The 16,331-nt window shown below is 52.0% G+C and overlaps 1 protein-coding gene across 1 annotated transcript; it reads left to right on the top strand.

Moving 5' to 3' along the window:
* Window positions 1–1,055: 1,055 nt before the first annotated feature.
* Aqp3 (aquaporin 3 (Gill blood group)) lies at window positions 1,056–6,612 on the top strand. Its single transcript, XM_028884043.2, has 6 exons — window positions 1,056–1,246; window positions 4,085–4,211; window positions 4,526–4,663; window positions 4,985–5,103; window positions 5,364–5,581; window positions 5,666–6,612. The coding sequence occupies exons 1-6, from the start codon at window positions 1,139–1,141 to the stop codon at window positions 5,832–5,834; spliced, it is 879 nt and encodes a 292-aa protein (XP_028739876.1). The 5' UTR covers window positions 1,056–1,138; the 3' UTR covers window positions 5,835–6,612.
* The last annotated feature ends 9,719 nt before the right edge of the window (window positions 6,613–16,331 follow it).

The following is a 16,331-nucleotide window of genomic DNA, read 5'->3' as shown; positions in this document are numbered from 1 at the left end:
AATGAATTAATTATGCCAGATGTGCTGGCGCATGCCTTTAATCCCAGCACTTGGGAGGCAGAGGCAGGTAGATCTCTGTGAGTTCAAAGACCAGTCTACATGGTGAGTTCCCAGCCAGCCAGGGCTACACAGTAAGACCCTGTCTCCAAAAAAAATTTGATGTATGTGTGGCACACGTACCACTATGGATGTGTGGGATAAATTCTCCCTTTCTGCCTTCAAGTAGGTTTCAGGGATTAAACACAGGTCATTACTCTTCCTGCTGAGCCATCTCCTGCCCCCAGCCTAATTACTTAAAAGGGTGGATTTACTTCAATGGGAGGTCAGCCAGGTGGGGAAAGCAGAGAGTTAAAAACAGCTGGAATTCACCCTCTGGCATGATGTGGCATGTCAGGACATCTGCAGCTCAGCCTCAGAGCCACGGGTACAGTGCAGGAAGGCCCTGCAAGAGAAAGTCCACATACCCCAGCCGGCACGTGCACATCAAAAGTATGATCAGCTACACAGGACATATGCAGTGTTAACACAGCTATGGACGTAACCGACCATCCCATGCAGTATGTGACATGTTCTCAGAGCACAAGAAGGGCTGGTGAATTCTGGTTAGAACTCAGCACGCGTGTGCCCACCAGGGTAGGCACTGTGAGTTCTCTTCCCACTTGGGGCCCCTAGCCTCCTTTTCAGCCGCCTGACTGAGGACCTGCTCATCTTGTAGCAAGCTGGTTCCTCTTCGTGATGACAGATTTCACCCCTAGCGTGAGATGATGCCCACAAGACTCACTGTGACCCGGGGAGATCGCTTTTGCTTCAGGTCCTTTTTCGCAGTACTTCAGTCCTTCCCTAAGTTGACTCCCTCCCCTACGTGTCCTCCCAGAGCCAATCCACCCTTAAAGCTCCTTGGGACCTTCCTGGCCAGCTCCTGTCACCCCGCGTCTCCACCAGCGCCCCTAGGCTGGGCGGTGGCTGGGGTGGCTGCACTCGATCCGCCCCCGGCAGGGCGCTACGGCTGAGGCTCCGCGGGCGGGGCCGCTCTCCCGTGCATATAAAGGGCGCCACCTAGGCTGCGGCCGCCGCTCTCGGTGCCCGCCGCTAGCCACTTCTCAACCCCACGCCCGACCGCGTCGCCGCCTGCTTTGCCATGGGTCGACAGAAGGAGCTGGTGAACCGTTGCGGGGAGATGCTCCATATCCGCTACCGGCTGCTTCGCCAGGCGCTGGCGGAGTGCCTGGGGACCCTCATCCTTGTGGTGAGTGCAGGGAAGTGAGCAGCCCTTTTCTCTCTCCAGCCCTCGTGCTCCCCAGTTCCTTATTCCGAGGGGCAGCTTTCCAAGGCCGATCCGACCAGTTCCCACTGCTCTCCAGGCTAAACCCTCAGGGTCAAGCCGACCTCCAAAGCCCTCCCTCATCTTCACAGTTCTAACTCAGTTCCTGACAGCCCTGACTCTTGAGAATGAACGTGAGCAAGAACAACTCGCTCCTTTACCCCTGGAGACCCGGACGGACCCCAGGCTGACAGAAGGGTCACCCCTACAGTTTGGGGCCGTCAGCCTTTTACTTCCCAGTCTTGCAGCTCTTCCCAGAGCCCCAGCCCCAGGACACAGTGAAGGCAAACGGACCCCTTACTAGGTTATTTGGGTCTTGGGTGTCTGGCCCCTAATGAATAATTAAGCCTCGGGAAGTCCAAAAGTTGCAGTGAAGTGAGGACAGATTACCACAGGTGGGGGCAGAGGGCGCAGGTCTCTGGGGCTGCTAGAGGCAAGATTGGAAGAAAGGAATGCCACGAAGATAGGCAATGGTGGGAGGAAACAGGGTCCTAACAGAGGACTGGGTGGGTGTGTGCACGTCTCTAAATTTGTTTCCCTCAGGTCGTAGTACTTCAGATCTCGTCGGCCACCCACATACTCCCAGCGAATCTGCAGAAGATTGCTGGCCTTTTGATCCTTCCTCTGCTTCTCAGTTACTCGTGGCCCTCTGATCCCCCATGCTGAGGTTTCTGCAGTTTCACCCCGAGCTGTTGTTCGGGGTAACTCTGGGTGCATTTCTTAGTCTGACAGGCAGTTAGGGTGCTCATTTCCTGTCCCAGTTACTCCGATTTTCTTCGTTACATTTGTTTTCCTCTGAGGCTCTTCTGAATTAAGTTGTCCCATTGCAGTGGGTGGGTTACTTGTTCCAGTGTCCCCGAGTCCTGGGTAATATAGATCAGTCAAATGACAAGAGGGAATGGTGGGGTAGGGGGTGGTGGGGCAGGCTGGGGAGAAGGGGCCCCAAACTGGCCTCTGACCTCATAGACTAGTGGCCTATCAGTTGTCCTCATCCCCTCTCTCCCCTGGGCCAGGAAGGGAGTCAGGGGACACTATCGCCCCCCCCCTTCCCTATCTTGATTTGTGAGTCCAGCCACCTGTTTGGGGGCACCAAGGACAAGGAAAGTATCTTCCACGTCCCAGAGAGCCTCCTTATCCCTTCCCAAGTCTCAGGTCAACTCCCCTGTGAAAAGAATAGTCAACCCTTGCTGGGTCCCAGGATCATTTGGCTTATGGTGGACCACAAAAAGAGGGTGCTGGATTTGTGGTGAAGGCTTTCAGGCTCAGGTAGATGTGAGGTATCAAGTGTTGGTGAAAAGCAGAGCCGGGGTGGGGCAGACCTAGGGGACACCCTGATGGGTGAGGGCCTGCCTGGGCACCTGTGTTGGAGACCCAGAACCTTGCCGCGTCAGAATCCAGGTTGTCTTTGGGGGTGAGGAAAGCCCTCTTTCCTGAGGTATATAGCTGGGTGGGGTGAGGGGCTAGCTGAGAACCTGGAGATGGGGGGAGGAGGTGGAGAAGGAAGAGGAAGATTAGCCCCAAGGTGGTGGAACTGGCTTTGATAGCTCCTCGCGCCAAGGCCTCTTGGCATGAAGCCAGGTCTGGGCCTCAGGCAGGCAAAGAGCTCAGGCCGGGGTCTGGCTGGGCACAGTGCTGCAGACCCCCACGTGCCTCCACCCCGCGCCCTACAATCTCCAACCTTTGCTTCACCCCTGCCCGCACACCTGTGCCCTGAATCACCTCCACTGGCTCCCTTGTCTCATCTTTCTGGGTGATAATAATCAGTGCTTAACAACTCAGTACATGGCGCGGGCCCATTAGAGTTAATGGAGCGCGGCCTGCTGGCTAGCAGGGAACTTTTTTTGTTTTTAAAGACAGGGTCTCTCTACATGGCCCTGGTTGTCTTGGAACTATGTAGATCAGGCTGGCCTTGAACTCACAGACATCTGCCTGTCTCTGCCTCCTGGGTGCTGGGATCAGGCCCAGCTCAACATAGCACTTTCAGTTATGGAGAAGTGAGAAAGGGGACCCAGGGCTGGGCTGGAGGAGCTTTGAGGGATGCTAGAGACTCAGGACGACAGTATTTTACAGCTTGTGGAGAGTATTTCCCCTTTTGAACACATACTGTGTCCGTACATGCTGAACTTGAGGGACTCTGGTCCCTTTTAGTCCCTCTCTCCCAGGTAGAAGGTTAGAACAGATCTCACTGGCGTTGGAGAGAAAAGCCTCTTAAAACCTAGTCTTTAGGACTCTCCTCCAGGCAGAGAGAGGGTTGGAGAAGGGAGGGGAAGGTTAGCCTGGGGAGGTGCTCAGAGGGACAGATCCAGGAGAGGGAAGTTGTTAAGTGAGGAATGTGGCGAGGGCCGGGCACTCAGATATTTCAAGAGTTGATTCAACCTTACTTTTGTCTCCCTCCAATCTCCGGGTCCCCCAACACCTCCACTGTGACCTCAGCTTTGGAACAGCGTGCGTGCAGGGGCAGGGTACTTTCTACCTGTGTGCCAGGTCTGGAGGGCAGAGGCGGAAACTGCTAGAGTGACAGGCCCTCCCATGCCCTTCTGAACCAGCGGATATTGTTCGGCCATCTGGGTTCCCGGTCCTATACCCATTCCAAGTCCCTCCCACAGGGCTCTGCGATATTCAAGACGGAACGCAAGCCGGAGAAGGACCTGTGATTACAGCGGGGAGGATTTGGGTTACGTTCCAGGAAGGACCTCCCGTCTTCTGTGTTAGCAGGAGCCGCTGGTCTCAATGGGACTTCCTTTGTTCTGTTTTCCGACACAGATGTTTGGCTGTGGCTCCGTGGCTCAGGTGGTGCTCAGCCGGGGCACCCATGGTGGCTTCCTCACCATCAACTTGGCTTTTGGATTCGCCGTCACCCTCGCCATCTTGGTGGCCGGCCAAGTGTCGGGTAAGGCCTCCACCTCAGTCTCAGTCCTCGGCCCTCATTCTGGCTAGAGAGCAGAGAGGAAGGTCTATCCCCAAGTGCGGCTCCTAACCGTGCCCTCAGCTTTGGGACCTTTGGAGACAGGGGTGGGAGAGGCTTGACACTCTGGAACCCTTGCCTCTCACCTTGCAATCAAAGATTATCAATCTGGGACCCAGTCCAACTGCGGTGCAGGCCAAGGAAACCTTCCTGCAGCCCAGAAGGGAGGTGCGCATGGCAGCCCTGGCCTCCCCACGGTGGTGGGCTGCAGCTAATAGGTTCTACCCCCCTCTCCTCAGGAGCCCACTTGAACCCCGCTGTGACCTTTGCCATGTGCTTCCTGGCACGCGAGCCCTGGATCAAGCTGCCCATCTACACCCTGGCGCAGACGCTGGGGGCCTTCTTGGGCGCGGGGATCGTTTTCGGGCTGTACTATGGTAAGCATCGCTCATGCTGCCCTTCTCCACGGCACTCTCGCTCTTTTAAGTACCTGTTGGCGCCAGGCCCGTTGCTGACAGCCGAGTGAGGCCTGCCCAGGCCCGGGGCTCATGACTCATGAACACTCAGGCCCAGGTTGGGGGCTCCAAGGGAAAGAAACAAGTTGGGCAACACCAGAGTCTCAGGGCCTCCACCCCACCGCGCCGCCTGTGCCTCCAGAGTAGTGTGCTTACCCATGACCCCTGGCAGGGTGGGGAGGGCGGGGCTGAGAGGGGAGGCTCTGCCCGCACTCACAACGGATCTACTCTGTCACCAACCAGATGCAATCTGGGGCTTTGCCAACAATGAGCTTATCGTCTCCGGCCCCAATGGCACAGCGGGCATCTTTGCCACCTACCCCTCTGGACACTTGGACATGGTCAATGGCTTCTTTGATCAGGTATGGATCGGGGACATGCGAGGTGAATGCAGAGGAACAGACTTGTTTTGGACAGCACTTCTTGCTTGTAGCAGGATTTCTCAATGTGTGGGGACCCCCCCCCCCGACCTCAGAACGTGGTGGCGGGTCCTTTATAAAGCATGGAGCTTCTCACTGAATTGCTGGGCTTACAAGCATCCTAGTCAGGGCAAGGCAGAGGGAGGGAGGCATGGGAGCATTGGGGAAGGAACCTCTCTCACCTTGTTCTCTCGGCTTTCCAGTTCATAGGCACAGCCTCCCTCATCGTCTGTGTGCTGGCCATTGTTGACCCCTATAACAACCCTGTCCCCCGTGGCCTGGAGGCCTTCACTGTGGGCCTTGTGGTCCTGGTCATTGGGACCTCCATGGGCTTCAATTCTGGCTATGCTGTCAACCCTGCCCGAGACTTCGGCCCTCGTCTTTTCACTGCTCTAGCTGGCTGGGGCTCAGAAGTCTTCACGTGAGTACAGCTGATGCGCTCAGCTTAGCTTGCCTGTCCCCTGCCCTGCCTGCCTGTCTCTGATCACCTGTCTCTGTCCTCCAGGACCGGCCGGCACTGGTGGTGGGTACCCATCGTCTCTCCACTCCTGGGTTCCATCGCTGGCGTCTTCGTGTACCAGCTCATGATTGGTTGCCACCTGGAGCAGCCCCCACCCTCCACCGAGGCAGAGAACGTGAAGCTGGCTCACGTGAAGCACAAGGAACAGATCTGAGTGGGCAGCAGCCACCCCACTGTTCTTGAGTATCCACTGACTGTGTGGGGGCCGCTTCCTAAACGCACCCTTGTGATGCCTCTCACAGGCTAAGATGCTCCTGTATCCGCTGCCCCTGCTGGATGGCCCTTTCAAAGTTTCTACTGAACTTCTGCCCCATAAAACATTAGGCCCCCACTCTTAAGTCAAGGTAGGATAGCAAGTAGGACCAAACATCCTTTTGTTTCCCCGAAAAGAAGAATGTGCCGGTGTGTGGGCTGTTCTCTAGGCATTCAGGGCAAGGGACCAAATTTTCAAAACAGACCCTAGCAGCTCAAGGAGCCCAGGAGAAGGGAGTGAGGATGGAAAGTACCAGAGTGTGCATGCTTCAGGGACTCCACATGGAGGGGGACCCAGAAGTGTGCTTCTGAGTATGTGTGCATCTGCTCTTCTTTTACAGTGGGGTTCTAGGCTTTGGGAGAGGGAAAGAGATAAGAGAGGCCCAGCTCACATCTGGAGCTGTGACCCCTGAGTAGGGGCTGTGTAGTGTATTTCTGTCATAAGATAGGCATTGGGGTGGGGATGAAGTCCAGGCCGCAAGTTTCATATTTTCTGTTTTTTTTTAAAAAATATATAAATATACACGTACATTTTATATATATATATATGTTACAGTCTTAGGAATAGGGGTAGGGAGACTCCTTTTTAAAGGGGTTGTTTCCTTCCTTTAATGCTCCAATCAACAATGTACTATTGCCTTTTATAAAAAAAAGAATAAAATGTATGCATAAAACAGGAACTGTGCCTTTCTGCTTGTTTTTTTGTTTGTTTTGAGAGAGTCTACGTAGCCCTGGCTATCTATCCTGGGACTCACTCTGTCGACCAGGCTGGCCTTGAACTCACAGATCCTTTGTTGGCATCAAAAGCATATGCCATCCCATCAGTCTGCTCTTTCTGGAACTAGTGTCAGAGCTTTGGTGTTATTTGAGCACACACCCCCAGGTGTCTAGTCTAGAGTCCCATCTCCGCCTGTATTTAGTGATCCCACTTTCCACCCTCCTGAGCACCTTCCGAATGCTTCCATCTCACCCCACTCCCCAGGAAGGAAATTTGGAGCCCCTGAGGCGGGCAGAGCTGCCCAGAGAACTGAGAGGGTCAGTCAGTCCCCCATGGCTTGAAGAGGCCAATCAGACTGGGAACCTGTACTGTCCTCTTCAGCTGCTTGAGCTCCGTCCAGACTTCTTAGCAGCCCCCTGCAACTGTCGGTCCACACAGGCTCCCCAGGGGTGACACCCTGAGAATGGGGCTCTTTCCAAGGTCCTCACCGTATCTGAGAATGCTCCAAAGTCCTCCACCGGCGTCCAGGTTCTCCAGAACCTGTAAGCCCTGTCCTGACCCACCCCGTTACAATGCTCTCTACCTTCGCTCCTGGCTACTTCTCTGCGGCCCTGGACTTGTCTGCTTCATCATCCCATCTAGAGTCACATGCCTGCACCGAGAACCTCTGCCGTGTTTACTGGAGTCCCCTTCTGCCTCATTAGTCCGGGACACGTCCCTGCCCAGTAAGGCATGGGTTGTGTGACAGCCGAGCCAGCACACCTGAGCCAGGAAGTGCGCCTCATTTCCGGCTTCCTTACTCTATCTGACTTAGATTTCACCAGGAAGATGAGGGGGACCTTCCTGCAGAGTTAACCCTGTAGGAGCCAGAGGCTTTGGGCCTGCACGGTTGTGCTTTTCCAAGGCTCTTGCACCCTAGCACCCTTCACAGATGAGACCCAGGCCCAGAAAGGGTGGGAGGCAAGTTTAGACCATGACAGCTAGGATTGTGACCTGGGAATGGGTTCGAGAAGACAGTTCCTCCACGGACCTCTACCCTTTCCTTGTCCCCAACTCCCAAGAGGCATGTCTGGAATGCTGGAGAGACCTGAGCCAGAGGGAGTGTCCCTTTCCCAGACCCTGAGGGGGAAGAATGGTAAACCCTGGGAGGAGAAGGTGCCTGCAGAGTTTCATTCAGCTTACCATACCAGCTTCATTCAGCAGCCATACCGGTTCCTCCTCTTTGGGACCCCTCCATCCATGACCCTGCCCACCCCCCACCCTTCCTTTCAAATCCCACCAGCCAGCCAGTGGGCGGCAGGAGGTCTTCAGGCGCCGTGACCCGAAGACGGTGGAACCTGGGATCCATGCCCATCACAGCCCCTCTGGTGTGTTTGTGTTCTTTCTCTGGACCTCGGTTTCCTTGTCTGTGGCACTGGGGTTACTAAAAGGAGTAAATAATGGGAGATGATTCATAAGAAGGGCTCAGCAGGTAAAGGCACCTGCCGTCCAGTCTGACAAGGTAAGTCTGATCTCTGGAACCCAAACGGTGCAGGCAAGAACTCCACCCCCAAAAGTTGTCCCCGAGCCCCACACTCGCACCCTGGCCTGGTCACACACATACACACACACAACAATAAATGTAATTAAAAATATAAGTGGGCCTAACAGTGACCAGAAATCAGTAAATGACCCCGTGACTTTACACACAGAACCAGGACGGGTGGGGAAGCCCGGGCAGAGAGGGGTGCCGGGAGCTGTTTTGTAAAGGTCATTGAATTCAACAAACATCTTTCACCTGCGATGCCTTCCACAGCTGTGAATTTCCTGAGAGGGGAAGGAGGAAGGGGGTGGTGACTTGCTCCTCTGTGTCCAAACCCTACAAGGCTCTTGGGATGGGTATGAGAGGCAAGACCGAGCCACGGTGTGCAAGGCAGAGGTGGACAAAGGAATATGTTGGATGGACTGTCAGAGCTGGTTAAAGCCGGGAGCAGTGAGTGGGAACAGGAGTGAGGCAGCCACCTTGTGACCCCTCCAGGCAAGGAACTCCCCATGAATACTCCACTCTGAATAGGCAAATTTACAGCTATTAGCAAATGAATTCTGGAAGGAAAATGCTCTACTTCCTATAAGAAAGTTTCTCCTCCGTTTCACAGAATTTGTTTTCAGGGAAGCTAGGGAGAATTGTCCCATGGAAGGGCAGCTGTCTCTTAGGGCTTGCAGAAGGCTCTTCCTCTAAGCTTCAAGTCCTCGTCACAAACCCCTTTGAAGGAGCCATCTTTCTTCTTCTTTTTCTGAGACCGGGTTTCTCTGTGTAACAGCCCTGGTTGTCCTGGAACTAGCTCTGTAGACTAGGCTAGCCTCAAACTTAGAGAGATCCACCTGCCTCTGCCTCCTGAGTGCTGGGATTAAAGACCTGCATCACCACACAGGCACCATATTCCTCCTTAAAGCGCCGATTTGCTCCAATCCGCTCCCTGGAAATTGAGCTTGGCTGCTGTTTGGATACCTGGCTCTGTGTCTGTGCACACAGGCAAATGCACATTTCCTGGGGCTTCTTGTGGGGCTCTCTTTCAACCATGTCGGGCTGTCTGCGTCTCTGGCTTTCTTCATCTTTGGCTCTGTGTGTGTGTGTGTGTGTGTGTGTGTGTGTGTGTGTATGTTACTGCCTAGTTCTTCACGTAGCTCTGGAGAGGCATCTTGTATATACTTGAGTCCATTTCTCTGTGTAGTTGGTGTACATCTCTAAGTGCAGGTAGCTGCAGACGGCCTTCTATGCTCCAGGGCATGTCTTCCTAATTCCTGGTAATGAGCTCTGGCTTGCTTTGCCTTTTTTTTTTTCTTTCTGAAAAAGTTGGGTGGGGCATCCCTAAGCTTGGAGAAACTTGGATGAGGTAGAGTTGGGTGGGGTGGGAAGACAAGAAAAGAGCCTACTCCACCCAGTATGGAGGCCCTAGAGCCATGGTTCTCAACCTGCGGGTCGTGACCCAAGTGGGGGTCGGGTATCAGATATTTACATTACTACGATCCGTAACAGTAGTAAAATTACAGTTATGAAGTAGTAACAGCATAATTTTATGGTTGGGGGGTCACCACCACATGAGGAACTAGATTAAAGGGTTGCGGCATTAGGAAAGTTGAGAACCATGGTCCTAAAGGCTAGAGACAGCTCAGCGCCCCCCAAGGAAATAGGAGGGTGTTGGCTGAGGAAGGGAGGAGGGAGCTTGTGTTTCAGAGAAGGCAGCTGAGCTGTCCCAGGGATGGATGAAGTGGGAAGGAAGGAGGCACGAGAGACTGCCCATCCCTTAGGCCTAAAGGGGGTCTTGACAGTAGAATGCCTAAATCCTAAGAGGACAGAGGAGTGGGTGTGTCTGCATATTATCTGGGAAGGATTCACTGGGGGACCCAGGGAGGGGCTGCACGCTTCTGAGCTTTGGCCACAGGCCTCAGGGTAGCAGCAGAAACAGAGACTACCTTAGGCACCGTTGCTGTGGGGGACTTCAAAGGAACACCTCCTCTTCAAAGAAAGCAAAAATTGGACCTGAAAGTCTCTTTGGATCCCAATCCAGACCTCTAGGTCTCTAGGACTGCAAGCTAGCCCTTGCCAGCAACAAGACACAGGCAGGTGGGAGTCTCTGCTAGCCTGGTTCCAATCTCTGCTGGCTGTGCCCAGGAGACTAAGACCCATGAACCGTATCACCTCTTGCTGTGGTTCCCAGTTGACTTTGGCAAGTGGAGGCATATCTAGGAAATAAGAGGGCAAGGAGGGTGAGAAAGGAAGGTCAAGGTATTTGTGCCTGTTCCAAGAATCCATCTTCTGAGTTCTAGAAGTTGCCCATCTTGTTCCTTCTGAATGAGAGCCAATGGTTGTTGCCCTTCATTCTGAAAATAGGCCAGTAAGGATCCTATGTGCTTCTATGCTTTGGCTCTTCATCTGTAAAGTGGGGGTAGTAATGGTAGCCACATCCTTAGGTTGCATGAGGTGAGGATGAACTGAGTTAACACGAGTTGGGACAAGGGACAAAGTCAGATGGCGTGATGACAGGCCTCCTCCTCTGAACTGAAGAGGGGCAATGCAGCCGGGCTTGGAAATGAGACACCCATCCCTCCAGCACCAGCAGCTAAAAATCTCCAGCTCCCCACTTCCACCCCATTCACAGCCTTTGTCAAAATGCCAGAGTGAGAGGCTGTAGTATCAAGAAGGGACGTGTGAGACCTTTCCCTACCTTCGGGGGTTCTCTGGGTAGAACACCTTACTCCAATCACCTAGACCAACTTTTCTGAACCCTTAATGCCCTGCTTTGAAGAAGTCATTGGGTACAGCGCTATCATGCTTACAGTCCTTATTACAGTCCTCCTCCTCTGGCCGCCCCGCACCCTTCTCCGTGTCTAGGGATGGAAGCCAGGCTTTCATGTGTGCTAAGTAAGCGCTTCTCTCCCGAGCTGTAACCCACAGCTCCACGTTGTTTTGTAGGCTCCTTGATCTGTGCTGAACTCCAGTTTGCTCTCTTACTGCTCAGAGCTGACTAGGGTTGCCTGGGAGAGATTAGGGAGGGAGAGAGGACTCTGGAAGTCTGATAGTCATCTCGTTATAGTTCACTGCTTGTCTCCATGGAAATGCCCCCCATAGGTGAGGAGGCGCCTGGAATGTTAGGCTACACCTCCTTGGCCAGGCCGCTCTGCTCAGGTCACTGCCAAGCCTGGCCTGAGAACCTGCTGAGGGAGGGGAGGAGGTGCCAGGCCTGGAATCTACAAGCAAGCTGCAGGCCCCGGACTATGGCAGCTCCTTCTTGATAGAGGTAAGTAACCTTTAGCTGAGAGATCCCTAGTTTCCTGTCAGTGCTGGGAAGAGTAGTTTGACCCCTGACCCACGGACAAAGTCATCCCTTTATCAGATAAAGGGATAGCTTGCAATACCTTTAGCCCTTGGAGCCGTGTGCGTGCGTGCGTGCGTGCATGTGTCTGTGTGTGTGTGTGTGTCCCCACATACATGAGAAAACATATCTCCTAGAGCTAATGAAGAACCAGGAGTGTGCATATGTTCATACGGATGCATTTACCCCCTTCTCACCCTCCCATACTCATTCCACACGTGGCCCATCTGCTTTCATACGTGCAGTGAGCCCTCATCCTGACATCCACTCAATGTTGTGTGACTTTTCTTGGGGAGACATGAACCAGTGCTCATCCTAGATAAGGCACCAAGGACAGACCAAAGAAATAATTCCACCCAAGTCTAGCTTGGTCTACTAGAGTTTAATTGGGGTTACTTGTCAGGAGTATGGGAGACTTATGGGCGGCAACACCACCAAAGAAAAGTCCCCCAATTTATACATCTTCAGGAGGGGGCAGAACCTCATTGCCTTCCCCACTTCTGGGGGAAATGTTCATGGGTTCAGTCTTGTGGTTAATCATGCTTCTCTGATTTCAAGACAGCAATACTTACTCACTCACACCCTCAGACTCAGACGCATGCTGTAACACACTCAGGTGCACCAACACCCTCACATGCCCACATTCGTAGGCTTGTACATTGACGTCCTTATGTTCGTGCTTAAGCACGTGTAGACACTCCTACGTTCGCTCACACTGAAGTATACACACCCACACTCCTCCCCGTAGGGAGCCCAGAGCCACCCATTTGTGACTGAGCGTGACTGGAAGTGTTACGTGAGTAAGTGTGGGGTGAGGAGAGAAGAGGGGAGGTATGACACTGTGGATAAGTCACAGAGGTCAAGAAGTAGGTTTGGTGAGTTGGAAGGGTGGCTCAGCGCTAAAGAGCACTTGTTGCTTTTCCAAGGAGCTGGGTTTGGCTCCCAGCACTCACACGGAGGCTCACAGCTATGTAATTCCAGTTCCAGGGAGGCCAAAGCCCTCTTCTGGCCTCTGCCAGTACTGCACACATATGGTGTACACACACACATACACACACACACACACACACACATACACACACACACACACCCCTGCAGGCAAAACACTTGTACATAAAAGAAAAACAAGTACAACTTAAAGAAAAAAAAAAAAAAGCCAGCAGTGGCGCACACCTTTAATCCCAGCACTCCAGAGGCAGCCACATGGATCTCTGTGAGTTCAAGGTCAGCCTGGTCTACAGAGTGAGATCCAGGACAGGCACCAAAACTACACAGAGAAATCTTGTCTCGAAAAAAATCATTAAAAAAAAAAAAAACCGTGGCATTGGGGAAGTCTTTAGATTTTGAGATCACAGCTAAGATTTTCAGAACAAGGGCTAAGGAGACCAGGAGGGCTGACTTTCATGTGAAATGACCTCAGTATGTATCCCAAACTGGCCTTGAACCTGAGATCCTCCTGCCCCTGCCCCAGCCCCCGCCTCGCCCATGCTGAGATTATAGGTTTTATTGCCACACTTGGCTTCTGAGTCTCATTGTCTGGGTGGGCACAGAGAAACTGTCAGCAGATCCCTGCTGGGTGAGCGAATAGCAGGGTTGACTAAATCCTCGCATTCAGCGGGAAGAGCTCCTGGCCTGTCACACAGAAGCCTGGAATCCCAGGCAGCCAGAGTCTGAAGTCACCTGTTTGCCCTTTGCTTTTGTCCAGAGCAGAGAGGCGAGTCTCAAAGCACGGGGAACTTGGTGAAGGTGCTGGGAGCCGCGACCAGGCCAGCTCTGAGTCGTGGGTGTGGACATGTCACCTACTCCCAAGGATATCTGATTTCTGAGAGAAACCTCCAGGCTCCCGCTGGCTTGGGAGAATGGAAAAGACTGCTTTGGGCTGTGCCGGGGATTTGGGGCCTAGCTAGGAAGGAAGACGCAAGATTTGTTATTTTATTTCCTTTGTTTGTTTGTTTGTTTTTGAGACAGGGTTTCTCTGTGTAGTTTTGGTGCCTGTCCTGGATCTCACTCTGTAGACCAGGCTGGCCTTGAACTCACAGAGATCCATCTGCCTCTGTCTCCAGAGTGCTGGGATTAAAGGCGTGCGCCACCACCGCCTGGCCTTTTTCAGTTTTAACTTACTTCTCTCTCTCTCTCTCTCTCTCTCTCTCTCTGTGTGTGTGTGTGTGTGTGTGTGTGTGTGTGTACATGCTACACATGGAGAGGTCAAAGGACAGCTTTGGGATTTAGTTCTCTTTCCATCATGGATTCCTGGGATGAAACTCAGGTCACTAGGCTTTTCAGCCACTGAGCCATCTTGCTGTCCCCTCCCCACTGGCCTTTCTGGCAGAGAGTTTGGACTAATTCATCTGTTTATTCATTCTTCAGATATACTTTTTATTTGTGTGTGTGGGTGGGCAGGGTCTCATGTAGCCCAGGTTGGTCTTGAACTCTTTATTTATTTATTTTTTAAAGATTTATTTATTACATATACAGTGTTCTGTTTGCATGCATCCCTGCAGGCCAGAAGAGGGCACCAGATCTCATTACAGAAGGTTGTGAGCCACCATGTGGGTGCTGGGAATTGAACTCAGGACCTTTGGAAGAGCAGCCAGTGCTCTTAACCCCTGAGCCATCTCTCCAGCCTCTTGAACTCCTTATGTAGCTAAGGCTGACCTTGAAGTCTCTATCTTCCTGCTTCTACCTCTCAAATGCTGGCATTATGAGTGTGTACCACCAGGCTAAGCTTGTGTGTGGTGTGTGTGTCTGTGTGTGTCTGTGCGTGTTGCTGAGGTTGGCACTCAGGGACTCATGCATGCTAAGGCATACATTCTGTCACTGAGTTAAAGCCCTGGCTCAAGTATTCTTTTTATGGCAGACTATGATAAGTGTCAGGATTGGCAGTGTTGTGATGGGCAAGATAATACGGCAATATCTAGCAGGAAGTAGCTAGATGCAAAAAGACATCTCATCCAGCATGCCTTAGGTAATAATGACAATCAGCTGAGTGAACGGAGACATCTAGATCAAAACTGCAAATCCAGCATCCACCCCTTCCTGTCTCTGCCCTTTTCCTTCCATGCTGGCAGCCTCATGGTAGGGCTGGAGCCTCCCATGGTTTCAAGACAGCTGGTAGTGGTTCTCAGGCTACCTCTGTCCTTCAATGTCAGCAGGGCACACCTCTGTCACAGCTATTTTGACAAGCACTCCAACTGTACTCTGATTGGACCAGCTTGGCCAGATGCCTAACATAGAGTCGCAAGAATGGCCTGACCTGGTTGGATTAGTCTAAGTCACATGACTCCTTCTGGCCCCAAGAGATGTCCGTCGGCTCCCTCTGGATAAAATGGATTCCTAAATGGAAACTGAGCAGTGCTAGGAAAGGACACAGGAGCCACCTGAACATCAGTCTTATTTAGTGGAGTGAAGAAAGAGTCTGTCAGAGGACGTTGGGACAGCTGGGCATGTAACTGGCTGGTGGAGTACTCGCTTAGCTCCACAAGGCCTCGAATTCAATCTTCAGTACTGGGGTAGGGGTGGGAAGACTATCTCTACATAATGTATAGGGCCCAGTACAAAAACGCACATGCAACTTGACCCCTTGCCGAGGGGCTGAAGAGGTGCGTGAGCAGTTAAGGGGCCTTCTGTTCTTCTAAAGGACCCAAGTTTGGTTCCCAGCACCTGGCTCACGATCACCTGTAACTCTGGCTCCAGGGCATCCAGTGCCTCCTCTGGCCTCTGGAGAGCACCTACACCCGTGTGGCACACATGCACACAGAAATAACAATATCTTTAAAAAGAAAAGATTGTGAAAAAAGATGAGTTGCTCAAAATGTCTAAAGTTGGGTGTGGTAGAGCACGTCTACAATCTCAGCACTTGGGATGTTGAGGAGGATCACAAGTTGGAAGGCAGCTTAGGCTACATGAAGAGATCCTAATGGACCCTTCCTTCCTTCCTTCTTATCAGAAAATTATTTTAACAGTTACAAAACATTTTTAACAGAATCAAAATAAACTGGCAATTATTTTTTAAAATGTATTCTATTAATTGTTTTTTTTTTTTGTGTGTGTGTGTGTACTTGAATTGTATGTGTACCATGCACATGTCTGATATCCAGGGAGGACGGAAGAGGAGACAAATCCCCTGGAACTAGAGTTACAGATAGTTGTGAGTCACCATTGGGGAATTGGGACTCTAGTACTCTTAACCACTGAGCCATCTCTCCAGCCCCCAAACTGATTATTTTGTGATTTTGAGAAGTCCTTAGACTTGAGGTCCTGCTTAAGTAGAAGTAAAATCAATAAAATGTCTTGGAAATTATCCTAGATGCTCATGTCTGTCACACTTAGCTCCAAGGAGATCACTCAGTCCTTTTAAAAAAAGGACCTTAATGTGGTTGCACATGTCCTTAGTCCCAGCACCTGGGAGGCAGAGGCAGGTGGATCTCTGTGAGCTCCAAGCCAGCCTGGTCTAATAGTGAGTTCCAGGAGAGCCAGAGTCACACAGCGAGATCCTGTCTTAAAAATAAAAACAAGGGGCTGGATTGATAGCTCAGTAGTTAAGAGCACTGCCTGCTCTTCCAGATGACCTGGGTTCAATTTCCAGAACCCACATGGCAGCTCACAACAGTCTGTAACTCTAGTTCCAGGGGATCTGACACCCTCACACAGGCATACAGGCAGGCAAAGCACCAATGTACATAAAATAAAAATACATAAATTATTTTAAAAAAATAACAAAAAACAAACAAAATGTAGGCTGGAGAGATGGCTCAGTGGTTAAGAGCACTTCCTGTTCACTTAGAGGACCCAGGTTCAATTCCCAGCACCCACACAGTGGCTCACAGCC

Source organism: Peromyscus leucopus, chromosome 2 (genome assembly GCF_004664715.2).
Source record: "Peromyscus leucopus breed LL Stock chromosome 2, UCI_PerLeu_2.1, whole genome shotgun sequence".
NCBI lineage: Eukaryota > Metazoa > Chordata > Mammalia > Rodentia > Cricetidae > Peromyscus > Peromyscus leucopus.
This window is presented reverse-complemented; position numbering and strand designations above follow the sequence as displayed.

Coding starts and splice junctions, on each gene's coding strand:
- Aqp3 (XM_028884043.2), top strand. CDS start 1,139: ATGGGTCGACAGAAGGAGCTGGTGAACCGTTGCGGGGAGATGCTCCAT. Junction 1,247..4,084: donor TGGGGACCCTCATCCTTGTG/GTGAGTGCAGGG, acceptor TTTCCGACACAG/ATGTTTGGCTGTGGCTCCGT. Junction 5,582..5,665: donor TGGGGCTCAGAAGTCTTCAC/GTGAGTACAGCT, acceptor TCTGTCCTCCAG/GACCGGCCGGCACTGGTGGT.